Genomic DNA, 20,940 nt, shown 5'->3' with positions numbered 1-20,940 from the left:
AAAAAAACTGCAGAAAATATCTTTATGACCTTGACGTGGGAAAAAATTATGACCTACAACTCTAAAAACAAAGACCGCAAAAGCACAAAACATAAGGTTAACAATGAGGTCAAACAGATCCAACCTCACCAAAGCAGAATGGTTTCCACCAGGGGGAGGCGGGTAACCCAAAGCTGATGGGGTAACAGGTCACCAAACGAGAGCGGGATGAATCTAGAATCTGCAGCATTCTACATATCAGCAAGGCAAAGACAAGACAGGCACCAATGGAAAACCAACAAGATACAAACAGTGCGTTGTCTGGAGGGCAAAAGACTGGCTAAGAGCACCACGGAGGCTGCGCAGGGTCCCAGCCGGCATGTGAGGACACATCTGCCACTTGCTCTGGGCTCCAGCACGTGTCCAGGTATCCGGGGAGGGAGGCCAGCCACACCCCCCTGAGTTAGAGTAGCAAGCCCACAACCCTTTATGTAAACATTATAAACGTCCATGAAACACTCTACGTATTTTGCAGGACTGCAGACACGGGCATGTATGCTTCCGGAAAAGGGACAGGCAACAGGAATCAATGAGGAAGATACGGCAAAACAAGAAAGGGGTCTCGTACGGACAGCGGATGGCCGAAGAAAAGCAGTACCTCCCCTGGCCCTACTTTTTACCCTGTCATTCTCCTGCTGATTCTCCCAGCCACCCAAGAAGCGGGCGCTGCTGAGGGGCTGTCTTAGTCAGCAAACCCTCCTGGAGAGGGACAGGAGCTGCACATGGCCCGGGCACAGAGAGGTCGCATTGCTAAGCAGCCTGCGTGGGACCTGGGGAGGGCCTTGGGGGTGATGGGGTAGAGGCAGGAGGACCCCAGCACTGGCGGACACCAAGCTGGCAGGCCCTGAACCCTGCTGGCTCCTGTGTTCTCCGTCCTCAGTCTCTGCCCTGCCGCTCCCCTCCGGCAGGTGCCAGGATCAGGGTGGACCCAGAGATTTCAGAAGGTCCCAGAAGGGGGTAGGAATGAAGGGGGCACCTGGGTGACAGGAGGCCAAGGGCTGCTTGGGCCTCCCAGGGAGGGGACAAATGGGGATCAGCGGGGAATCCATTTCTCCAGAGCCACCCAGAGTCTCCAGACCCAGGAAGAGTCAGATGCTGGGGGCCAGGCTGGGAGTAGAAGTCAGCCCAGGTGGGCAGATCACAGAGAGCACAGAAGGCGGGTTCACTCCGGCACCGTGGCTAGCACCATGGCAAAGGCGCTCGGAACTGCTGGGTGTTGCAACATTGCCCACATCACGATTATGATGGTCACAGACGCACGGAAGCATTAACTACACGGTCACAAAATGTCACCTGAACTTAAAAAAAATGGAGAGAGGGTAAGAATAACAGTGTGAATGTTTGGGACAATGGGGGATGCTTTCTCTTCCTGTTTTTCAGAATTTCTCAGTTTGTATTTAATGAGCATTTCTTGGCTTGGGCTTTGAAAAAATACACATCCTGAGAAAGAACAGCGGACTACCCCCCCCCGGCTCCAAGGCAGGATGGAACAGAGGTGGCTGAAGCGGGTCCAGAGGCCACAGCCCCAGGAGGAGCAGGCAGGGGCAAGGGCCATCCTGCAGCACTTGGGGGCCTACGGGCCCCATCCCCAGGCTGCCTGCAAGAAAAGCAAGTTTCCCAAATATGGTCTGCAGCCTGCCTTGGGGAATCACATCCCGTCAGGGGGCGGGACACCCGGCCCACCCTCCTCCCCCTGTGACCCCAGAAAACAGAGCCACCCCACTGGGTCCCCCCCAGCCCCTGCCCTGGTGACCACAGGAAGTGCCAGCAGAGTGAGTCACAGGAAAATTCCCCTCTAGCCCAGTCAGAGGGGGCGGGGTGCAGACAGAAGGGACTGCCCCTCAGAGGCCCCTCACCTCTCAGGAGGGCAGCTCAGGGAAGGATGGCAGCGGGGTCTTGGCCAGACACCCCCCAGGCAGTGCCGGCTGCTCAGGAAAGCTGGGAGGCTCTGCCGAGGGCAAGGTCTGGTGGGGAAGAGGGAAGAGGGGGAGGGTCTGCCCAGGCCCAGGAGAGCTACTGGGACCTCCTGCACCCAGGGTGGCCAGCCCCCACCCCCTTGGCGTGAGCTCACTGAGCAGTCAAGGCCAACAACGACTGCAACTGTATAGTCTGGGGCGGCTGGAGCCAGGCCGGGAAGCACCTCCAGAGCTGGGCACGTGGCACAGAGTGCCTGGCACCAGGGGCGCCTCCGTCTGCATCAGCGGGTGCCCCCACCAGGAGCCCCAGAGGCAGTCTCTCTGCAGCCCCCTTGCTCCAGCTGGCCGAGCACCCCAGCTTTGGGCCTCTAAGCCTCCCCAGCTGTTCCAAGACGCGTTCCTCCTTGCTCCTCCTTCCTTCGGAGTCGCTCAGCAGCGGCTCAAACCAGTCCTGGGTCTGGCCTTCCCTCCGCTGCTGGGTGACTCTGAGCAAGTCCGTGAGCCTCTGCGAATATCCAGATCCCCGTGCTAAAAGGACAGTCCTGGTTTCATAGGATCATTCCTTTGTTCCACAAAAAACCTGACCGGCTCCTGCTCTCTGCCCGGTGCTGGGCCAGACTCCGCAAGACAGTGCAGGCCTAGCTTACGCAGGCCCCTGTCTGCATGGGGCTTACATTTCGGTGAAGCAAAGAGCAAACGATTTATTAGGGCAGGGGGGGAAAACTGGGGCACCTAAAATGATGTGGGAGACAGGGCCACTGGACATAGGGCAGTCAGAGAGGACCTCCCCAAGGTGACATTTCAGAAGACTCATGAAGAATGAAAACCAGGCACCCGGACACCAGCTAGGGAAGAGCGCACAGGCAGAGGATGGACAAGAGCCAAGCACCCCCCCTCCCCAAGTTAAAAAAATTTAAAAAGTAAAATAAAGAAAAAAGGAGCCAAGGTCCTGAGGGAGGAAGAGGCTGGAGGGAGACAGGGTTGTGGCCCTGGAGTGGCAGGTAGGCCGGTACTGGTGAAGACTCTGGGACAGTGCCTGAGAGCTCAGGAAATGTCAACAAACGGTGGCCGCCCACGGCAGGTAAGGCCAGCCAGGGCAAAGCCTTCAGACAGCACCTGAGCATCTCTACTCGGACACACCCCCCAGGACCCAGCATGCAAGAAGGGCCAGCCCCCCAGAGGCTGGGCCAATCAGGTGCATCTCCCCACCTGTTAGGGGGCTCAGCCGTGACCTCTAGAGGTGCCATCATGGTCTGGGCGGACACCGCCAGCCATCTGTGCACAGGGACCACGGAGAGCACTGCCTGACTCACCCCAAGGTTCTGGCCAACCTCATCCCTGCCTCAGGAAACCTTCCACAGTGCCCCACTCCTCCAGGGACGCTACCAGGCCTCTTCTTGGGCACGCACTCCCTCTCACCCCCAGCTCCAAGTGATGACCAGAACGTCTTTACTGCCTACTTCTTGCCTCTGACCCCGGTGCCCAGGATGGGGGGTGGGGCTGTGTCCTTCAGCACGGACCCCACAGGCACACGAGCATGGGGCCTGGTCCTCAATGGGCAGGCTTAGCCAGACGTACCCCTTGCAGAAGCTCGAATCCTAGCCTCTCTGGGAGCCGCCAGGAGGACCCTCTGGGGCTCACTCACCCCAGAAGGATGGGGAGGTGATGCCAGCCTGATGCCAACACTCCCCAGGCAGAGGCCAGCCCGCCAGGCCCGCTCAGAACAACACCCTGGTTGTTGCACACGGGAGCCCACAGGGCCACCCCACAGACCCTGCCTGGCTCTTAGAATAGCGCGCATTGTCCTTGGGGCCTGTGGGCACCAGACCCACCGGGCGGGGCAGGCTCTCAGACAAGGCGCTGGGCTTCAGCCACAGGTGGGCGCATGTCTGGCGGACTGCAGCAGCCATCCACCGGCTTTGTGGGACTCTTCCTTGGCTTCGCCAGCTGCCTTGGGGAGCGCTGGATACGTTCTCGGTATACCCCCAAACCCTGACTCCAGGAGTGAGCTGGTGGTTGGGACTGGCGAGAAGAAACATGACCGAGAGGTTCACAACAGTAACGGCAACGGGGAGCTCTGCCGGGAGTGAGCTCTTCGCATACTCGAATCATCCCTTTCAGCCTTACGGGACCCTGATACTTCCACCTGACACACAGGGAAACCGAGCAGAACTGGGACCTGACTTGCAGGGGACACTGGCAGATCTGGGCCCCGTGATAAAGCAGAGCTAGATGGCTCCCGCAGTGACGCTTAGCTTCCTAGAAGCCAGGAGGGAGATCTGACAGGACCCTTTCTTTCCCCTGGCCCTCAGTCCCAATGCAATACCCCAACACACACACACACACACACACACACACACACAGACACACACACACACACACACACACACACACCCCTCCCAGCCCCAAGCACAGAGCTTCACACACAGTAGTCACTTGGGAAACACTAGTTCCCTTCATACCCAGAACCATCTCACACTCGGGCCAAGATTATTTCTGGGGTATTCTGTTTGCTTGTCCCAAGGAGCCCCCATGGCTAATGGATACAGGCCCAATGCCCATGTGTCTGAATGGCAGTCTGCATCCACAACCCCTGCTCACTGGTGCCCTGGGAATCCCCCTGGAAAGACAGCAGCCAGGGGCCCACTCGTCAGGGTCCTGACCATCCCCTCCTACTCTGAGGACAGTCTCTTCCCTTCCCAGAGGTCCTTGGTGGAACTCCGTCCCAGCCAGCCTGATCATCACTTCTTTTTTTTTTTTTTTTTTTAAAGATTTTATTTATTTATTTGACAGAGAGAAATCACAAGTAGGCAGAGAGGCAGGCAGAGAGAGAGAGGGAAGCAGGCTCCCTGCTGAGCAGAGAGCCCGATGCGGGACTCGATCCCAGGACCCTGAGATCATGACCTGAGCGGAAGGCAGCGGCTTAACCCACTGAGCCACCCAGGCGCCCTGATCATCACTTCTTAATACACCTAGGAACAACTGATTAGCCAGGGTCTGGGCTCAAGTCCTCAGTGTTGACTACCAAGGAGCAACACCATGGGCAAGCCTCTATTCCAGAGCCGTCCCAAGGGGAGCGCAGCTCCTGCCCTACCCACCTCAGGACAAGGCTGGGAACCGTATGCGGGTCCTCGGCCCTCTGTCTGACGCTCAGCACCTAGAGGGCAGCCCTGCTGAAGGAAGCACTAAGAGCCGGCATATGCTGGCCACCGCCAGCGGCTCCCTTCCGCTAACACGAGCTCTGGCTGCAGCAGCTGCTGGACAGACTTCCCTGCCCCCCCCCCGGCTCACACTGGAGACAGCACCCTGCCCCAACCCCTGCCAGGGCATCCCAGACACTGTCCCCGGGAGGCTGGCAGAGAAGGAAAAGTGGCATGGGCAGGGCCCTCCTGCCAAGGCACAGAGCACCTGCAGCGGTCACACACCGCAGATGATGACAGCAAGCAAACCGGAGAAAGGGCACCCAGAGGGTGGGAGGCCAAGTCCTGGAACCTGCAGCCCACTCCCACTGCCAGCAGCTTGGGAAGGGTCCCCAACCCCTCTAGAATCCTCCCCACTGCTACCCAACCCAGGCAAGTGACCCAGGCTGGCAGAACCCTGACCTCCACACTTGACTACCCATTCATTACTCTCCTTCTCTGTTTCTGGAACCTTGCTGGAAGGATTTGGATTCTGGAACAGCCGATTCACTACTGACATTTGGTCTCTCAGAGAGACCCGGCATGAGGCAGACCTTCACTTCAGCGACAACACCAGCCTCAGATATGCCATCATGGAGGGGCAGAGGCAGAAGGAACAGCCCCAGCAGGGACAAGAGGGACCTCACTCCTTCTAAGACCCCAGTTTCTCTACCTTGACATCTAAAGCCCCCTGCAGCTCTGCCACGCTCCAGTCCTGAGTGGTAACTTTCAGCAACCCTTCAAGCAGCACCAACCAACTCAGCAGGAACGGAGGGGGATACAACGGTACAAAAGTGGGGTTCTCGCTCAAATTAAAGTACCAAATCCCTGATTTCTAGGATGCACAGTAGAGATGAGGGTCTGATATGGGGCCCTGTCACCCCCCTGCCCCAGGCCCGTACCTCACTCCTCACTTAGAAGTGAAGAAATCAGGGCAGCAAGACAGGAGAGCCAAGGCCTCTCTCCAGTGCCAGAAGGCCCAGCCCTACCCCCCTCCTTGAAGGGTAATCACCCTTCAGCCCCTTATTTGGGGGCCCTGAGGGCCCGAGAAAGAGAAGCTTGCCCAGTGTCTTTGCTGGAGAATGATCCCTATCACCCCAGCCCTACACCTTGCTCTCCAAGTGTCCCTCACCCCTCTGGGAAGCCTCCCGGGGAGCACACCTGGCCTCTGCTTCTGGCCGCCCCAACTGGTTGTGGGCTCCTGGGAGCTGGGGGAGGGAGTTTTCCAGGCCCATGAGAAAAAGGTGATGGGAACTCCCAGAACAATGGATGCCAGGAGGGGACCACAAAAGCACAGTCCTGGACCCAGAAGGACCCCACCAAGTTGGCAGCCAGCAGAGCATGGCAGCACCCCAGGGCCCAGAGCACTCCCAATCCAGGGGTGGGGGCGGGAGAGCACACATGAGGCCAGGCGTGGGGCTGTACTGGGAGACTAAGCTCTGAATCCAAGCCCATGAGAACAAGTACCTGTCCCTCTCTGTGCCTCTGTCTCTCCATGTGGATGACAACAGGGAGAGCAGCTGTCTCAGAGGCCCTTCCCACTCAGGAGGCCCTAGGGCTGCTGCCCTTACTTCTCGTCCCTGTCCAGGCCCAAGGAGATGGTCCTGGCAGCCCACAGCCCTCACACTCTGGTTCAGCACAAACTGTAACGGCCAGAGGCTCCAGCTCTCCTCCTGGAACCAAGGCTGACTGTCCCAGCAGAACGTGGCCCTGCCCTGCCTCCACCCAGTTCCCACAGGGCTCCTTCGTGGCCCCGGGCAAGCGGGTAGTGGGTGCTGCTGCCAAGAGGGCATGTCAGCAGCTCCTCCCAGCACCCAGCACACACCTGCTTTTCTAGGCCCTGCCACCCTGGGACCCCACATCATCAGCTCTTGAGCTAGGAAAGGAAATGGGACACAGGAGGATGTGTCTTCCCGCCCCAAGGATGAGGAACATGTCCCAGCCTGGCTGAAATCTGGAGTCATGCAAACGGGGAGAGTGCATCCCAGCCTAGACCTTCAGGGCAGAGTAGAGAAAAAGAAGCCCCATGTCCCCAAGATTGACAAGTGAGCCACTACCCCCATCCAGTCTGGGACCCAAGACCCCAAAATCTCCCCCAGGCAATAACCCGCCCAGGGACCCCAAGCACCCCAGCTCTCAGCAAGTCTTAGCTTCTCCAACTCCTTCAACAGTGCTCTGAGCTGCGCCTCGAGCAGCAGTGAGGGGCTGGGCGCTCTGGGGGGACCCCCAAGTGCGGCCCTGCTCCTCCCCCAGCTCCACACTCTGAGACCTCTAACGCTGGGACCAGGGTCACAGTGTGGCCCTGGATGCCGCCGCCAGGAGGCTTCTACCTCAGTATTTGCAACCGGGATAGGTAAAGGCGGAAAAGCGCCTACCCCCAGGCCGGGGATCCAAGCGCACACAGGCCGGGGGTGAATCATTAACAGACCCAGGATTTGCTCTCCCGCAGCACCAACATCTCGGTCACCGCGCACTTGTTCGCTCGATCCCTAGCCTGGGGGCGGGGAGGAGCAGCTCCCCACACCAAAACACACAGATGGACCAAGGAGGGACTACCAACCCCCGGCGTCCTGGAAATCCACGCCTCCTGGAAGTTCATGGTCCAAGGAATCTCTGACCTGTCCCTGTTGCTGAGGAAACTGAGGCTCGGAGACGGGTCTCACAGGCCCAAGGTCACCCAACAGGCGGCGGCCGGCAGGGGGAGAGCGGGACTCCGGCCAGCAACTTTCCCGGATCCAGGAACTTTCCTGCCGGCCAGCGGCCCGAGTCCCGCCCTTCCAACCGCCCCGTGAGCACACAGGCTCTGGGATCCTCCGCAGTCGTCGCCTCCGCGCGCTCCCGCCACGGCGGAAGATGGGCTCCAGGACCTCGGACCCCTGCCTGGTCGCGGCCCTGCGGAGACTACAGCGGCCAGCGGTTCCCAGGACCCGCAGGTCCGGCAGGAAATGCCACTCATTTAACTCTCACTAGGGACCGCTCCGGGCGCGGGCTGGGCGGCCGCCTGGAAGCCGGTACGCGGACGCCGGCCGGCGCCCGCAGGAGCCCGGCCCCGGCCCCGCGCTCCCGGACCCCGGCCGCCGCACTCACCAGGTAGTTCATCGTGTCCAGCCGAACCGGGGCCCCGCCTCCCCGCAGGGGCGCACACCAAGCTGCCCGTGCCGCGCTCTCTCTGGGCCCCGAGAAGGCCGCAGCCGCCCGGGTCCCGGCCTGGATTCGACCGCTTCAGCCACCACGCTGGCTGCCGCCACCACCGCCCAGAGAAGGTCCCAGCTCGCTCCGCCCGCCGCCGCCGCCGCCGCCGCCGCCGCCGCCGCCGCCGCCGCGGCCCGACCGGCCCAGCCCGGCTCCCAGCATGCCCGGCCGCGCGCGCCCATTGGCCGCTCCCCATGCAAATGAGCCGCCGGCCGGCCCTGGGGGCGCGAGCGCGCGCCGCCCGGTGGGACCGCCCCAACCCCCCTCACCCGGCACCGGGTTCCAGGCGCCCGCCTGCTACCAGCTTTCGAGGCTGGCACGGGGGATGTCACCTTTTCTCCAAATGCACGTCCCCCGCCCTCCATCAAGGGCGAGAACGCGTCCTTCCTCACGGGCTAAGCAAACGCATCCTCTTCTGGGAAGACCGCTGGGATTACTCCCCCCACCCCCAACATGCGTCCCTGCGGCCCCTATGCAGCCCTCAAGATGCTGGCCTCAAGTCGGCTTCTGCCTTCACCTCCCACCAAACCGTGGGCATTACGCACGTGTCCATAGGATCAACCAACTCAGATATGAATCTATTAAGGAGAAGGGGCATACCGCAGCTGGCAGAAAACGAATAATGACCCCCCTCACCAACTCTGGTCAGGCCCACCGTGAAAGCCCCAGGAAATGACGACTCAAGGCAGGGAGGCTGGGAACTCCAACAGGTCCCATAAGGAGGCACAGAGCCACAGTTCCACCAGACATGCCTGAGGGTCAGGGCCTACCCAGGGTTGAGGAGCTCACCACCTCCCCCCTTCTCCAGTGAAACGAACCAAGTGACCCTGAATCGTCCCCCTTGGTCTCGGTTCTGCCCTAGGAGTTCTGCTCCCACCCCAATCCCTCAGTCAGTGCTGTCCAGGCCTAACGGCATGCCCAACAACATGGGGGTGGGAGGCAGCCAGGAATGAGAGGGACGGAAGAGGCACCCCAGGGAAACTAAGGGGAGAGCACCTTGGTTTTAGCACCTAGGCTGCAGGACAGTGACCGTCACCACACACAACACAATCAGGGTGTGCCAGAGTCTGAGCACCTCCAGGGTTGCACAATGGTCTGCAGCAAGGTCTAGGGTAGAACCAGTGCAGTGCCTTATCTCCAGGATCCTCAGCTGTCCCCCTAGACCATTGGCTGAGCTTACAGACACCATTAGACAGCTCACAATGCCAGAGAAGCAGGGGGTCAAACCTGGCTTTGCCCTGCAGGGAACCCTCTGGCATGGCCTAGAAAATACATACAAGCCCAAGATGGACCCACAGCTGCCCCTACACCTGAAGCACCTATCTGACACCCAGGGCTCCACTGACTCAGCCCCTGGCCAGGTGTGCCGCCTCAGCCTTCTCCCATCTGTAAAAGGAAGGCATTGGGCTAAAGGCCCCTGGACAGCTTGTTCAAAATCACATTCCCTGGGGCACCTGGCTGGCTCAGTTGGTAGAGCAGGTAACTTTTTTTTTTTTTTTTTTTAAGATTTTATTTATTTATTTGACAGAGATCACAAGTAGGTGGAGAGGCAGGCAGAGAGAGAGGGGGAAGCAGGCTCCCTGCTGAGCAGAAAGCCCGATGCGGGGCTTGGACAGAGGAGGTGAGACCAGTCCTCATGGCCTGGCAGAGAACCCAGCCTGCAGGGCTCCAGGCGGGTCTCTGCAGGAGTGGGCGGGGACACAAAAGGCCTGGCCCTCAGCGGGCTGGCCCTACTCCATCCTAGCTGGCCTTGGGAGAGAGAGGAGGTGGCTGGCTGGGACCAAGGGAACTGGAGACCCTCCGACTCTGGCTCTGGATTAAAGCAGCGCTGGAGGCGGGGTCGCTGGTGTGGGCCGGCACGCGGGGGAGGGGAACCCTGCTCAGGCAGAGGCATTTCAAAAATTTGCTCCTTTTCCACTTAAACTCCCTCCCACTCCCCAAGCCTGTGCCTCCCAGAATGGCATTTCCGCTTTGTAATCAAGGCCCTGGAATCTGTGCCCCACTGTGATGGAAGGGAGGTAACTGGAAGGGGAGAGGGATGCCCACTCCCAGGTCTGCAGGTAGATGGGAGGGGGAGGGGCACCAACTGAGCAGACTCTGGCTGGGGTGTTTGGGGAACCCTCAGTGCCAAGAAGCTCTGACAGGGATTACAACCCCCAGGACAGCCTCCATGCTGGCTCCAGACAAGGGCTCTATGAACATGTGCTCATTTCATGCCCACAGCAATCCTGCAAAACAGGCTTCATGATTAGCCCCATTTCCCTGATGAAGAGAGTGAGACCAAGTTTACGGCCCCTAGCCTCATACTAGCTGGGACAGGGCAGGAAGGGAACGAAAGAGGCACTAGGGCTCAGAAAGCCAAAGAAGCTGTCACACTAAGAGACCCCAAAGGACAAGCAGCACTCCCCCAAACATGGCTGAGTTCAGAACCGGGGCCCCGTGGCCTCACTCCGACACGAAGGGCAGGGCACTGTGGGGGCGATGAGGTGGGGAAGGGACTGCTGGCTGGAGGCAGCCTGGCATCTCCTGCCTGCTGGCGGACTCCCAGCCCACAGGCTGGAGGGCAGATGTCACCAACCCCTCCCCTGGGGCCCAGAGCAGTGGGAAACATGGTGGGATCAGCACATGGGGGCAATGGCTCCCATCTGTCCATTAAAGTGCCCACAGGGGTGGGCGCTGCTGATGATCCCAGACCCTAAATGGAGAGGAGAGCTCGGAACCCTGCTCCCGCTCTCTGGGCTTTTGGGGTCCTCTTCTTTGGTCAGACCGAAGAACTATTCTTGCTTTAGGGCCAACAATGTCTGCTGCAGTGTTCGTAAGCGCAAACAAAAGGGGGGCCTAACCTAAAGGTCCAACTGCTGGGGACTGCTTAGACGACCACGGCCTCTCCATAGAATACCGTGCGGCTATGACGGTGGCCACGTTCAAAGGCCGAAATCACGCAAGAAGATGCTCGTGACGATGGGAAGTGGAAAGAGCAGGCTGAAATGGCTTGCGCGGTGTGACTGCAAGCGGCTCCTTTCCCAGCAGCGCACAGGGTGGCTGGACGCGTCAGCTGATGGCCAGCTCCGGGAGCGGCAGCAGGAAAGGATTTCCTGAGGCCGGAGGTGAGTCCTGCCAGCCCTGGGGACAGGAAGAAATGATGTATCTGGAGGCCACAGGGCGTTGACGCCGTCCCCCTGCACTGGGCACTCGCACCCGCAAGCTCACAACCAGCCTGTGAGCGGAAGCCAGCTGCCCTCGGCCCCGGAAAGCCGGGCGTCCAGCTGCGTCCAGAACCCCTGCCGCACACAGGCTGGACCCCCGCACATGGGCCGGCGGAACTGCCACTCCCCAGAGCCCCAGACAGGGAACGTGCTGGGCCCAGGTCCCAGCACCAGAACTGAGCTATGACTACAGCCCGCCCACCCAGCAACTCAGGTGTGTCCCCGTGGAAAAGCACCCCAGGGGACCCCAAACAGGGCAGAGCACGTACGTACTCCTAGGGTGAGGTGGCAGATGTCTGACATGAAAAGCTTTCCCATTCTCCTGGTCTCTGAGGACAGAGTGACCAGTGGCCAGTGGGGCAGTTCATTCGTGGTGATGAGTCGGACTGGGGGAAGGTGGGTGGGGACACCAGCCTGGAGCCCAATGGCAGCCTGCCATCCTCTTCCACGTCCCTGCAGGCTAGCACCCGGACACCTGGGTTCCAGGGTGAGGGCAGGGTGCCACTGCCAGGTGCAGGGACACAGCCAGTGTGGGCTGAGGGCTGACTAGCCTCCCAGCTCCGAGCTCCAGGCCTGGCTCCCAGCAATTGCAATGCCCCCGCATCTCACAGCTGCCTCCCCTCCTGCTCTGGCTCCTTCAAGGAGGGAACTCGAAGGAACGCAATACTCCTCTAATTCTTTTACCAATGCTTTTCTAATTTGAAAATTAAAGAGCAGCAGAGGCACCTGCAGGGTGGTACCTGCTTGGGAGAGGGGCTCTGTTCACAGCAGGCCCCAAGCTGGAGCTACTGGATGTGGCTGGGCCCCGGAGCACTTCCCAGAGGCTTCCTGCCACACCCAGGGCACTGACTCCCAACGGCCTAAGTCCCCTTTCTCCTCTGCACCCCTTCTCTCTCATCTTCCTCTGAGACCACCTCTCCCCGACGGGATCCCCCTGGGTGCGGGCAAGCAGGTGGAGGCTTGGACCAAGAACCAGGCCCCCCAGGTGAGTAAGGAGAAGGTTAGGGCCTGGGTGCACCGGCCCTCTCTGCTGGGGCCAGAACACTACTCCCTGCACCCTCACTGCCCCCCACAACAAACACTACCTGGGAGAGGAATGCAGAAGCGTCTGCAGGAGAAATGGGGGCAGCGGAGAGGGGAGCAAGGTCCTGGCTGGAAGTGGGGACGAAGACAAGTCCCTGTCCCCAGCGAAAAAGCCTAGCTGCTGGTGGCTGCCCAGGCTTGGCTGACAGCCTGAGCCAGCGGGGACAAAGGTGCGGTCAAGAAGCCACCCCAGCTAGCCATCTGCTCTCCCCATAGCAACCAGCCCCAGCACATCAGGGCAGTTGGAGGGGGATGACTTCTAATGCCATCTGCCAACCCCCCCCAGGCCTACTTCCGCAGGAGCACAGGTGCCCACACCCACAGGGACCCAGGAGGGGCAGAACAATGTGGCCCAGCCACTTGGCTGGTGGGCAGGGGGAGGCGCGAGGAGGCAGTGGAGTGACAGAAGGGGACTCTGGGGGCAGCTCTGGCAGGCAGGCACCGGGAAGGTGCTGCTGCTGCTCCCTCCCTGGATAGTACTGTTGGGGCATCCCACCCACCCTGCTCCACTCCAGTCCACAGAGAAAGGCTCCGTGGACCCCCGTGGACCCCAGGACGTGGACCCACAAGGACAGGGGCCGAGACTGTAAATGGCTCCAGCTGGCGTGGGATTCCCAGCCATCCCTGCACCTTTCAGAGCCTTGGCCGGTGCCTGTGTTCAGAGTAACGACACCAGCCCATCACCAGGCTATGAGACTGCCGTGGATCAAGGCACCCTGGTGTCAGCAGCCCAGACAGGCACCTGCCGGTCACACAGCAGCCCCTCTGGGGCTGGCAAGGGGCAGTGGGCGGGGGCTCCCTGCGCCACTCCGCTAAGCCCTCCCAACTCTTCCAGCCTCCGCTCAGGTGCCCTGAGCTTCCCTAAGTCCCTGAACCACAAGTGGAATAAAATTTCCTCGGACACCCTTGGACAAAACCTTCCTGTGACGCCCCATTGCCCCCACCTGGACCAGCCAAGGCTGGGGGCGCTGGCCGTCCGGGGAGGGGCCGGTTACGGGGTCTCTCACTGCCCATGTCACAGTGTGCCGGGGATGCCTTCAGCACCCATCACTATCAGCACAGAGCTGCCGTGAAATCGGGTCCCTGGCCTGGGGGAGGCAGGGGTCGGGGGAGACAGACAGACAGACACACACACACGGGAATGCCTATGGGGACAGAGCCCTGGAGGGGACTGCAGCGGACCCCAGGGGCTATGTTATACAAGGTGCTGGGGGAGGGTCCTCTTTCAGAAGGTGGCATTTAACAGATGTGCGAATCTTCTACCAGGCTCATTATGCAGAAAAAATAACAGTAAAGATTAGTAAAAATAGCACAGGCTCGTCAACGCCCTCTGTGTGAAGTGCTCTGGACGCAGGGAGCAGTTCTCAAGCAGCCCCTCCCCCATTCCATGAGTAGAGGGGTGTCCGCCACCCTGGGGCTCCCCAGAGTTGAAGCAGAGCAGCCCTGAGTGTCTGCCCAGTGCGGTGTCTCGGAACAAAGAGCAGCGAGCCCAGGAATCTGTCTGGACCTGAGAGGGTGGAGGGACAGGGGCAGCTCAGGTAAGGCTCCATCCTTTCCCCCCTCCTGCTCTCCTAGAAGCGTCTCCCTGCCCGGACCACTGGAATGGACTGGATGAACACGGGGGGCTCCAAATCCTAAGACACTTCACCTCCGGGACAACCTAGAAAGAGGGAACACAAACCCCAGATACCTGGACAGGGCTGAACAGAAAGGTGTGGGGTCACACCACTTCCTGAACCAGATGGAACTTTGGGGGACTCAGGATCTGGAAGCGCAGACAACTCTCTAGGCACACGTGCTTGGATATCGGGTTTTATAAAATACTGAAATGGAGTATTATGCCAACGGCAATGCCAGTGTCCCAGTACCTAAAAATACCCAGCATACAAAAACCAGAGGCAGATATCCATCAGCAAGAGGAGGGCTAAGTACATAATTTCATATTCATAAATGGAACACTACTCAACACAGCAGAGAGGAAAGAGCTCCCGGTACACACTGCACGGATGAAAACAAGCAGACCTCAAAGAGCACATCGCTCTATGCTTCCGCTTACAGAAAATTCGAGAACAGGGATGCCTGGGTGGCTCCTCTGGTGGAGTGTTTGACTCTAGGTTTCCAGCTCAGGTCATGATTTCAGGCTCTGTGCTCAGCAGAGGGTCTGCTTGGGATTCTCTCTCCCCCCCCACCCCTCCCCCAACATGCATGTGCTAGTATGTTCTAAGATAAACAAATAAATCTTTAAAAAAAAAAAGAAAGCTCAAGAACAAGCTAAACTAAGCCACAGTATACAAAATCAGAACACAGGTCACCTGACAGAGGGCTGGGGACAAGTGACTATAAGAGCGACACTTTCAAACTTTCTGAGATGATGGAGATGTTCATCACCCTGACTTGACTGATGGTTACAAGGGATCTGCATTCGTCAAGACTCATCTAGCATCTGCCCATTTCAATATATGCAAAATATTCCTTAATAAAAAGAGTCTCACTGGTAAAAATTAAACAAACCACAGAGGAAAAAATACATGGAATCAGGAATACCAAAAATAGGTACTGCAATTCTAAACCCACCATGTTACCCTTTTTGCCCTGACTGTTAGGGAGCTTAAAGTTATGTATGTCTGTCTTCCCCATACATTACATAGTTCTGGATCTTTTGACCATCCCAGACTATGTGTGTCTTTCACTATAATCTACTTCAAATCCTTCTTGGAACCTGGAGAGTTTTAAATAATAAATTTAGATTACTGAAAAGCCCCATTCAGGCTCTCATCTCCTTTAGAGAAGGGATTAATTTTAGAGCTGCAACTTGTGACCATCCATCTGACCAGAGCAGGCATCCAACACCACCTCTACCACAGTCCCCAGCCCGTCGCAGCCATTTTTCTTTTTCTTGAAGGGACGGAGAAAATGGCCCGGCAAATAGTGACCGGAGAGTAAACCAAAGAAAACAATGGGGTTGGACCAGGATGCAATCAGAGCAGGCAGCTGTGACAAAGCCCGAGTCAAAGGCTGGGGAGGTGACAGTGACCCAGTGGTGAAGGTGACACAGTGGCATGCTGGGGGGTGGGGGGAGGGGCAGGAGCCCAGGCACCCCTGACCAGGGAGCACAGCCTCATGCCTGAATGTGGGAAGTGGGGGCTCGGTGAGAGTTGCTCTTATGGCCCACTTGGCTCACTCCCAGGCTTAAGCCCCCCGAATGTGCCTCCTTCCTACAGAGGAGCTAGTCCCTTCCTGACCAGGCGGCCCCAGATCACACCTGAGGACAGAGTGCAGGGCCCCAGGCTTCTACCGCCTGCTGGCCTGTACCCACTTCTGGTGGCATCCAGCACAGGGCGTGCCCACCTGGCCTGGGGCCCAGCGGGTCCGCTGGTGGCCATAACAGGGTCACTGTGTGTCAGTGGGATGAGGACAAGTACCCGGCCATCCAAACCCCAAGAGGCAGGGGTCCTGTAGGTAAGGGAAGCAGGTGAGGGTCTAGGGTCACCCCATGCCAAGGCCTTGGCAGGAAACACACCAAGCAGCCAGCAGCGCAGAACAAAGATCATAACCTCAACCAAAGGAATTCCTATGACTTATTAGCCTCTTACTAAAAGCTTTCTGCAACCCATGCCAAGTTCTCACAAAACTCCATGAGTTAGTGTGGTTAAGCTCCCCATAATACAGACGTGGAGACAGGCTCAGAGGGCTTCAGTAAGAGCTCAAGGTGTAGACACGCCAGCACGATTCATTCTGAGCCCTTGCCCTCAACCCACCCTAAGTACCCACCCGTCCTGAAGCAGCCTCTCTGGGAACCCTCATTCGGTCCCCAGCCAGGCCTCCAGGACAGCAGCAGAGGCACCTGGCTCTCTGTACGGGGCCGGGCTGCCTGCCCGCGGGGCTCCCCGTACCCCACTGCCTGCTCTGCAGGTAGTCAGGGCCCGCTAGGGCAACGGGGCAGACATAGGCGAGCCAGGCAGAGCTCCGACCTCGAGGAAGCCTGCAGCCTGGGGAGGGAGCCTGACAGCAACCAGATAACCGCAACAATAAACACGAAATCACAGGTGTGAGTCCCAGAGGACTTTGCAGAATGGTGCCCTCTGCCTGAGCACTTTAGGGTAAGCAGGAGGGACCTGGTGAGCAAGGCAGTGGCTGGAGATCACTTCCTACAGAGGGAGGGCCAGGCAGAAACATGGCCAGGTAGGAGGAGGGGCAAGCCAGGTGCTTTGGAGACTGACCAGAGGACTTTGGTCTAAGACCTGGCCTCCTCCACTGTCCTCTTCAAGCCCAGTCCATCAGGCCTCAGCTGTCCACAGCTCGGAGTCTCAGCTGCTTTATCTCCCCAGGGTACCGAAGGGGTTACACAAACTCATACTTGAAAAGCCACAAGCAAAGGGTCAGGCTCTTAGCAGCCTTGGCCTCTGCGGACAGCTCACCAGGCCGCAGCCCCCACAATTAGAGAGGCCATGCAGGGCGATGCTCACTTTCCGACTCTGTGTCCTGGCAGACCCGGCTCCCACCCTGACGTCGTCTCTCAGTGGCCACAAAACCCTGGCGAGACACAGGTCCTCCTCGATCCTGTGAGGCCTAGAGCCCAGCTCCTGGCACACACATCAACGCCTTCACTCCTTGAAAGGACCCCTTGGCAACCAGTAAAGGAGCAGAAGGAAAGATAGTATTAATTTTAAAAAAGAAAATAAAAAGTAATAAGATTAAATTAAATGAATAAATAAAATATAAAGGAGCAGAGAGGTTAGCATGGTCGTGTCCCTTTCACAGACTGGAAAGGAGCGGCAGGAACAGACATCAGGGGACTTATCCACAAGCTGGAAGCTGGGCTCTTGCCTCACAGTGCCGGGGCAGGCAGCACCTTGTTGCTCCTACACATAAATCATGTCAATGCCCACCAGGGTTCTCGGGGGGGTGGCACAGCGGTTTGCCTTTCAAACGCTTCCTGCCTGACCAGAGGGAAGAGACAGGCCTGGGGTGCCAGATGGCCAAGCCCAAGAAGAAGGCCAATGTCAGGGAGCAGCGAGGAAGTAAATCTCCAGGTGCTATGTGGGCACTTCCCTCAGCTCAGGGAAGAGGAAGGAGCAACTGAGCAGGGATGCAGGGTGCCCCCGTGTGCCCTCCCGCCTCTGGGCCCCAGAGCCCATGTGGGTCAAATATCAGAGTGAGACCAGCTAATCCCTGCCCAAGTCCCTGCTCTAAGAGGAAGTCACTCCTGGCTCAACCTGGCCCATCCCAACCTTTTCTCTCCCTGCCACCACCTCCCATTCCATTCTGAAGCATCTCATAATTTATATGAGCCAAAGTGCCTACGTCAGCCCCATCCAGGAAAAGACTGCCCAAATGAATGGGTGTGCTTAAAACCCAAACACATCCGTGAGGACCACACGGGCAGTCACCATTCTGGCTTAAGGAGGCGGCTTCGCCTGGAAGCCTCCAAGGGGCCGCACCACTCACAAGCACATGAAAGCAATTTTCAGAACATTTCACGGCAGGTCCAAAAATGAATCTCTCCTCCCGCCCCACCAGCTTATACCCTGCCCAAGGTCCCAGGAAAGGGCCAGGGTACTCTGACAGCCCAGCTACTAGGGGCAGATGGTGAGACCCCCATCCACCCCCTGCAGAACCCCCAGGGGCTGCGGCTCTAGGCGGGAGTGAGCGGAGTGACTTGGGAGCTGGCAGTGGTGTGGATGGACTGGGCAGACCACGGCTTCAGGTCTATACAGAAGGCATCCACAGCAGAGGGCCTAAGTCAGACCCCACCCCCTGCCACACCTCTCCCTCTACAGAGGGGGCCACTGAGGTACAGAGCCCAGGACGGCTGCCCAGAGTCTTGTAAGGCAAGGGGTCTGGCTGCCAGATTATGACTGTGGACACAGACCTCCCAAACTGAGACCATTCCAGCTTGTGATGTGGCCTGAGTCACATCCCCTGTTCACTACTGCCCTAGAGCCCCTGGCCCTCAAGCAGGCTCAGATGGTCCACTTCCCCTCCAGCCAGTGCCCACAGGGTCACAGCCGGGCCAGAAAAGATCCAGAGCTTTGCAGGACAGCGGAGCAGGAAGGAAAGGGGCTTGACAGGCATTTTCTGTCTTCTTTCTTTCTTTTTAAAGATGAGGCAGTTATGCTCTGAACCAGAGCAGGTGTTGGGGGATTCGGGGGCGGGGGAGGGGGTGGCGTTCACCTCGGCACAGTCTGGGAGACTTACTTTTTTCATCTGTAACTCTGCATTAGCGCTCTGGGGGGGGCGGCAGGAGCTGGGGGTCTCTGGTTCCATAATACCATTGCTTTGCACTTACACAGCTCCTCCACTCTCTACGTCCTGCAGGATGGTTGGCCAAGAGGCCACTACCCTGCCAGGAAGCCGCTCCTGCCTGCCTCACCCTAAAAGTGGGGTCCAGAGTGAGGAGCAGTCTCAAAAAGGAGGTCAGGTGGGCAGGCGCAACGGACCACTGCGCCTTCCTGTCAGAGGGAAGAGACCCGAAGTCCCCAGAAACAATGGCTGAAAGCCACCGCTCTCCAGCCTGCAGGTGGCGCCTCTTCCGGGGAGGATCCAGGACTTGGGCCCCTACCTCAGTCTGTCCATCTGTAAAGCGGGCGGGGGTCTGCACCTGAGGCCTGCTGACTGGGGGTGGCCACGACCACTTGACATACTCAGGAGGCGGCACCAAAGCCTCCAGATGCAGGCCTATGCCCGGAGCCATGATGGCTTGGGAACTGGTCAAGCCCGCCTGGCTGGGCCAGAAAGAGGGGATGACAGGCGAGAGGAGAAGCCCCCTCGGCTAGGAGGAAGGTCTGGTCCCAGCACCCAGAGAAAAATTTCTTGGGAAAGTGAGTGCATCAGCCTTTCTGGGGGCAGGCACAGATCCGCACTCCGACCACAGTCCTGGGGGGCGGGCTGTCCCGGGAGAGATACAGAGCCGGCCCCAGGCCTGACCATCCCGGGGACGTCCCTGGAGCACACCAGGGCAGCTGTCCCGGGTGGTTTCCTGTGGGCAGCACAGACCTCCCCCCTTCACCCGGCCCAGTCGTCCTGGAGGGGAGTTCCCGGCGAGAGACACAGACCTCTCCCCACTAGGCCTGGCCATCCTGGTGGGGGAAGGGGTTCTGCGGGACAGCACGAACTCCGGCCTGGCCCAGCCGTCCCAGGGGTTTCACCCGGCCAACAAAGGCCCCCGCGAAGCCGGCCGTCCTGGGGGGCTCCCGGAGGGAACAGCACGGAGCCGGCTGCTGGGAGATGGAAAGAAAGGCAGAGGCAGAGAGACCGGCTTGGGGGAGACGCCCCCACGCTAACTCCCATGCCCGGCCCGGGAAGGCCCCAGGTGGGGTGACCCCCGCCCTAATGCCCGGAGCCCCCGCGGCATTAGGCCTGCAGCGGGCGGCGCGAGGTCTCGGGCCCGGCCGGGAGCAGCAGACCCGGGGTCCCGGCCGGCGGTCGGTACTCACCGGCACGGACATCTTGGCCGCCGCTCCCGGGCCCTGGGCGGGCAGCGGGGCCGGCAGGCTGGGGGCTCCGGTCCGCGGCGCCGCTCAGAGCCCCCCGCGCGGGGTCCCGCTGCTCTCGGGGTTCCCCGCGGGCTCCTGCGCGCTCCCGGCGGCCGGACTGTCCGGTGGCTTCAGCCCGCCCCGCGCATGCGCCGCCTCGCACCGCCCCTCCCCCTCCCGTCTCCTCCCCGGGGGCCGCGTTAAAGGAGAGGACCCCGGACCGCGGCATTTTTCTGTCGGCCCAACGCGGCGAGGAGGCTCGGTCTCCGCCCCTCACCCAACCTTCAAGGGCCACCTCGAGTCGCGCCGTCTCCTGCTCTCCCACCCGGTTCTGGAGACCAGAGCCCCCACCCCCAACGCTGGCCAACCCAGGATGCTGGGCGCCTGCCCTGAGGTCTGGCGGGGCTCCCAGTCCCTGTGCCTGAAGGCGATTGCAGGTCAGCCTCGCAGGGCTCCTAGAAACCGTCCCCGCTGCTCCCGCTGAAAGCCTAGAGACCCGCCACCCCCACGCCGCTCTGCCCAGACCTCCTCCGCCCGCTGTGTCCTCCCCCTCTGCCCCTCCCTCGGTGGTGGGGAGCTCCTGACTGCCTGGGAACAGCCTAGCGCATTGTCGGGTCATCTGACAAATAGAGCTGACGGATAGAGCTGGACTAGCTTTTAGGGAGGATCCTGCCTCCCCATAACCCCCACTCAAGGGCCACCCACCATCAGGCCACCCAGGGCCAAGGGCTAGCCCTCAGACACTGGAAGACGGGCCTTAGCGGCCCCAGCCTTTCCTCTCCAAGGTTAAGCATCCCCAATTTCTTCAGCTGTTCCACATCTGCCATGGTGTGCACTGATAGCGGCCGTA

At 59.6% G+C, this 20,940-nt stretch overlaps 1 protein-coding gene across 2 annotated transcripts in view; it reads right to left on the bottom strand.

Annotated features, from left to right (window-relative positions):
• The window catches only part of BCAR1 (BCAR1 scaffold protein, Cas family member), a 35,210-nt gene extending 15,044 nt beyond the window's left edge, over positions 1-20,166 (bottom strand). The window contains exon 1 of one of the 2 annotated variants that reach the window (XM_044255715.1): positions 20,052-20,166. In XM_044255715.1, coding sequence (XP_044111650.1) covers positions 20,052-20,063 — 12 coding nt within the window. In that variant the 5' untranslated portion in view covers positions 20,064-20,166. Of the gene's footprint in view, positions 1-8,221; positions 8,410-20,051 lie in introns of those variants that run through there. The other variant, XM_044255716.1, reaches the window with a different exon arrangement.
• Between the last annotated feature and the right edge of the window lie 774 nt (positions 20,167-20,940).

This window comes from Neovison vison, chromosome 7, assembly GCF_020171115.1.
Source record: "Neovison vison isolate M4711 chromosome 7, ASM_NN_V1, whole genome shotgun sequence".
In the NCBI taxonomy this organism is placed as follows: Eukaryota; Metazoa; Chordata; class Mammalia; order Carnivora; family Mustelidae; genus Neogale; species Neogale vison.
Note: the sequence above shows the minus strand (reverse complement) of the source record. Positions and strands in the feature narration are given on the sequence as shown.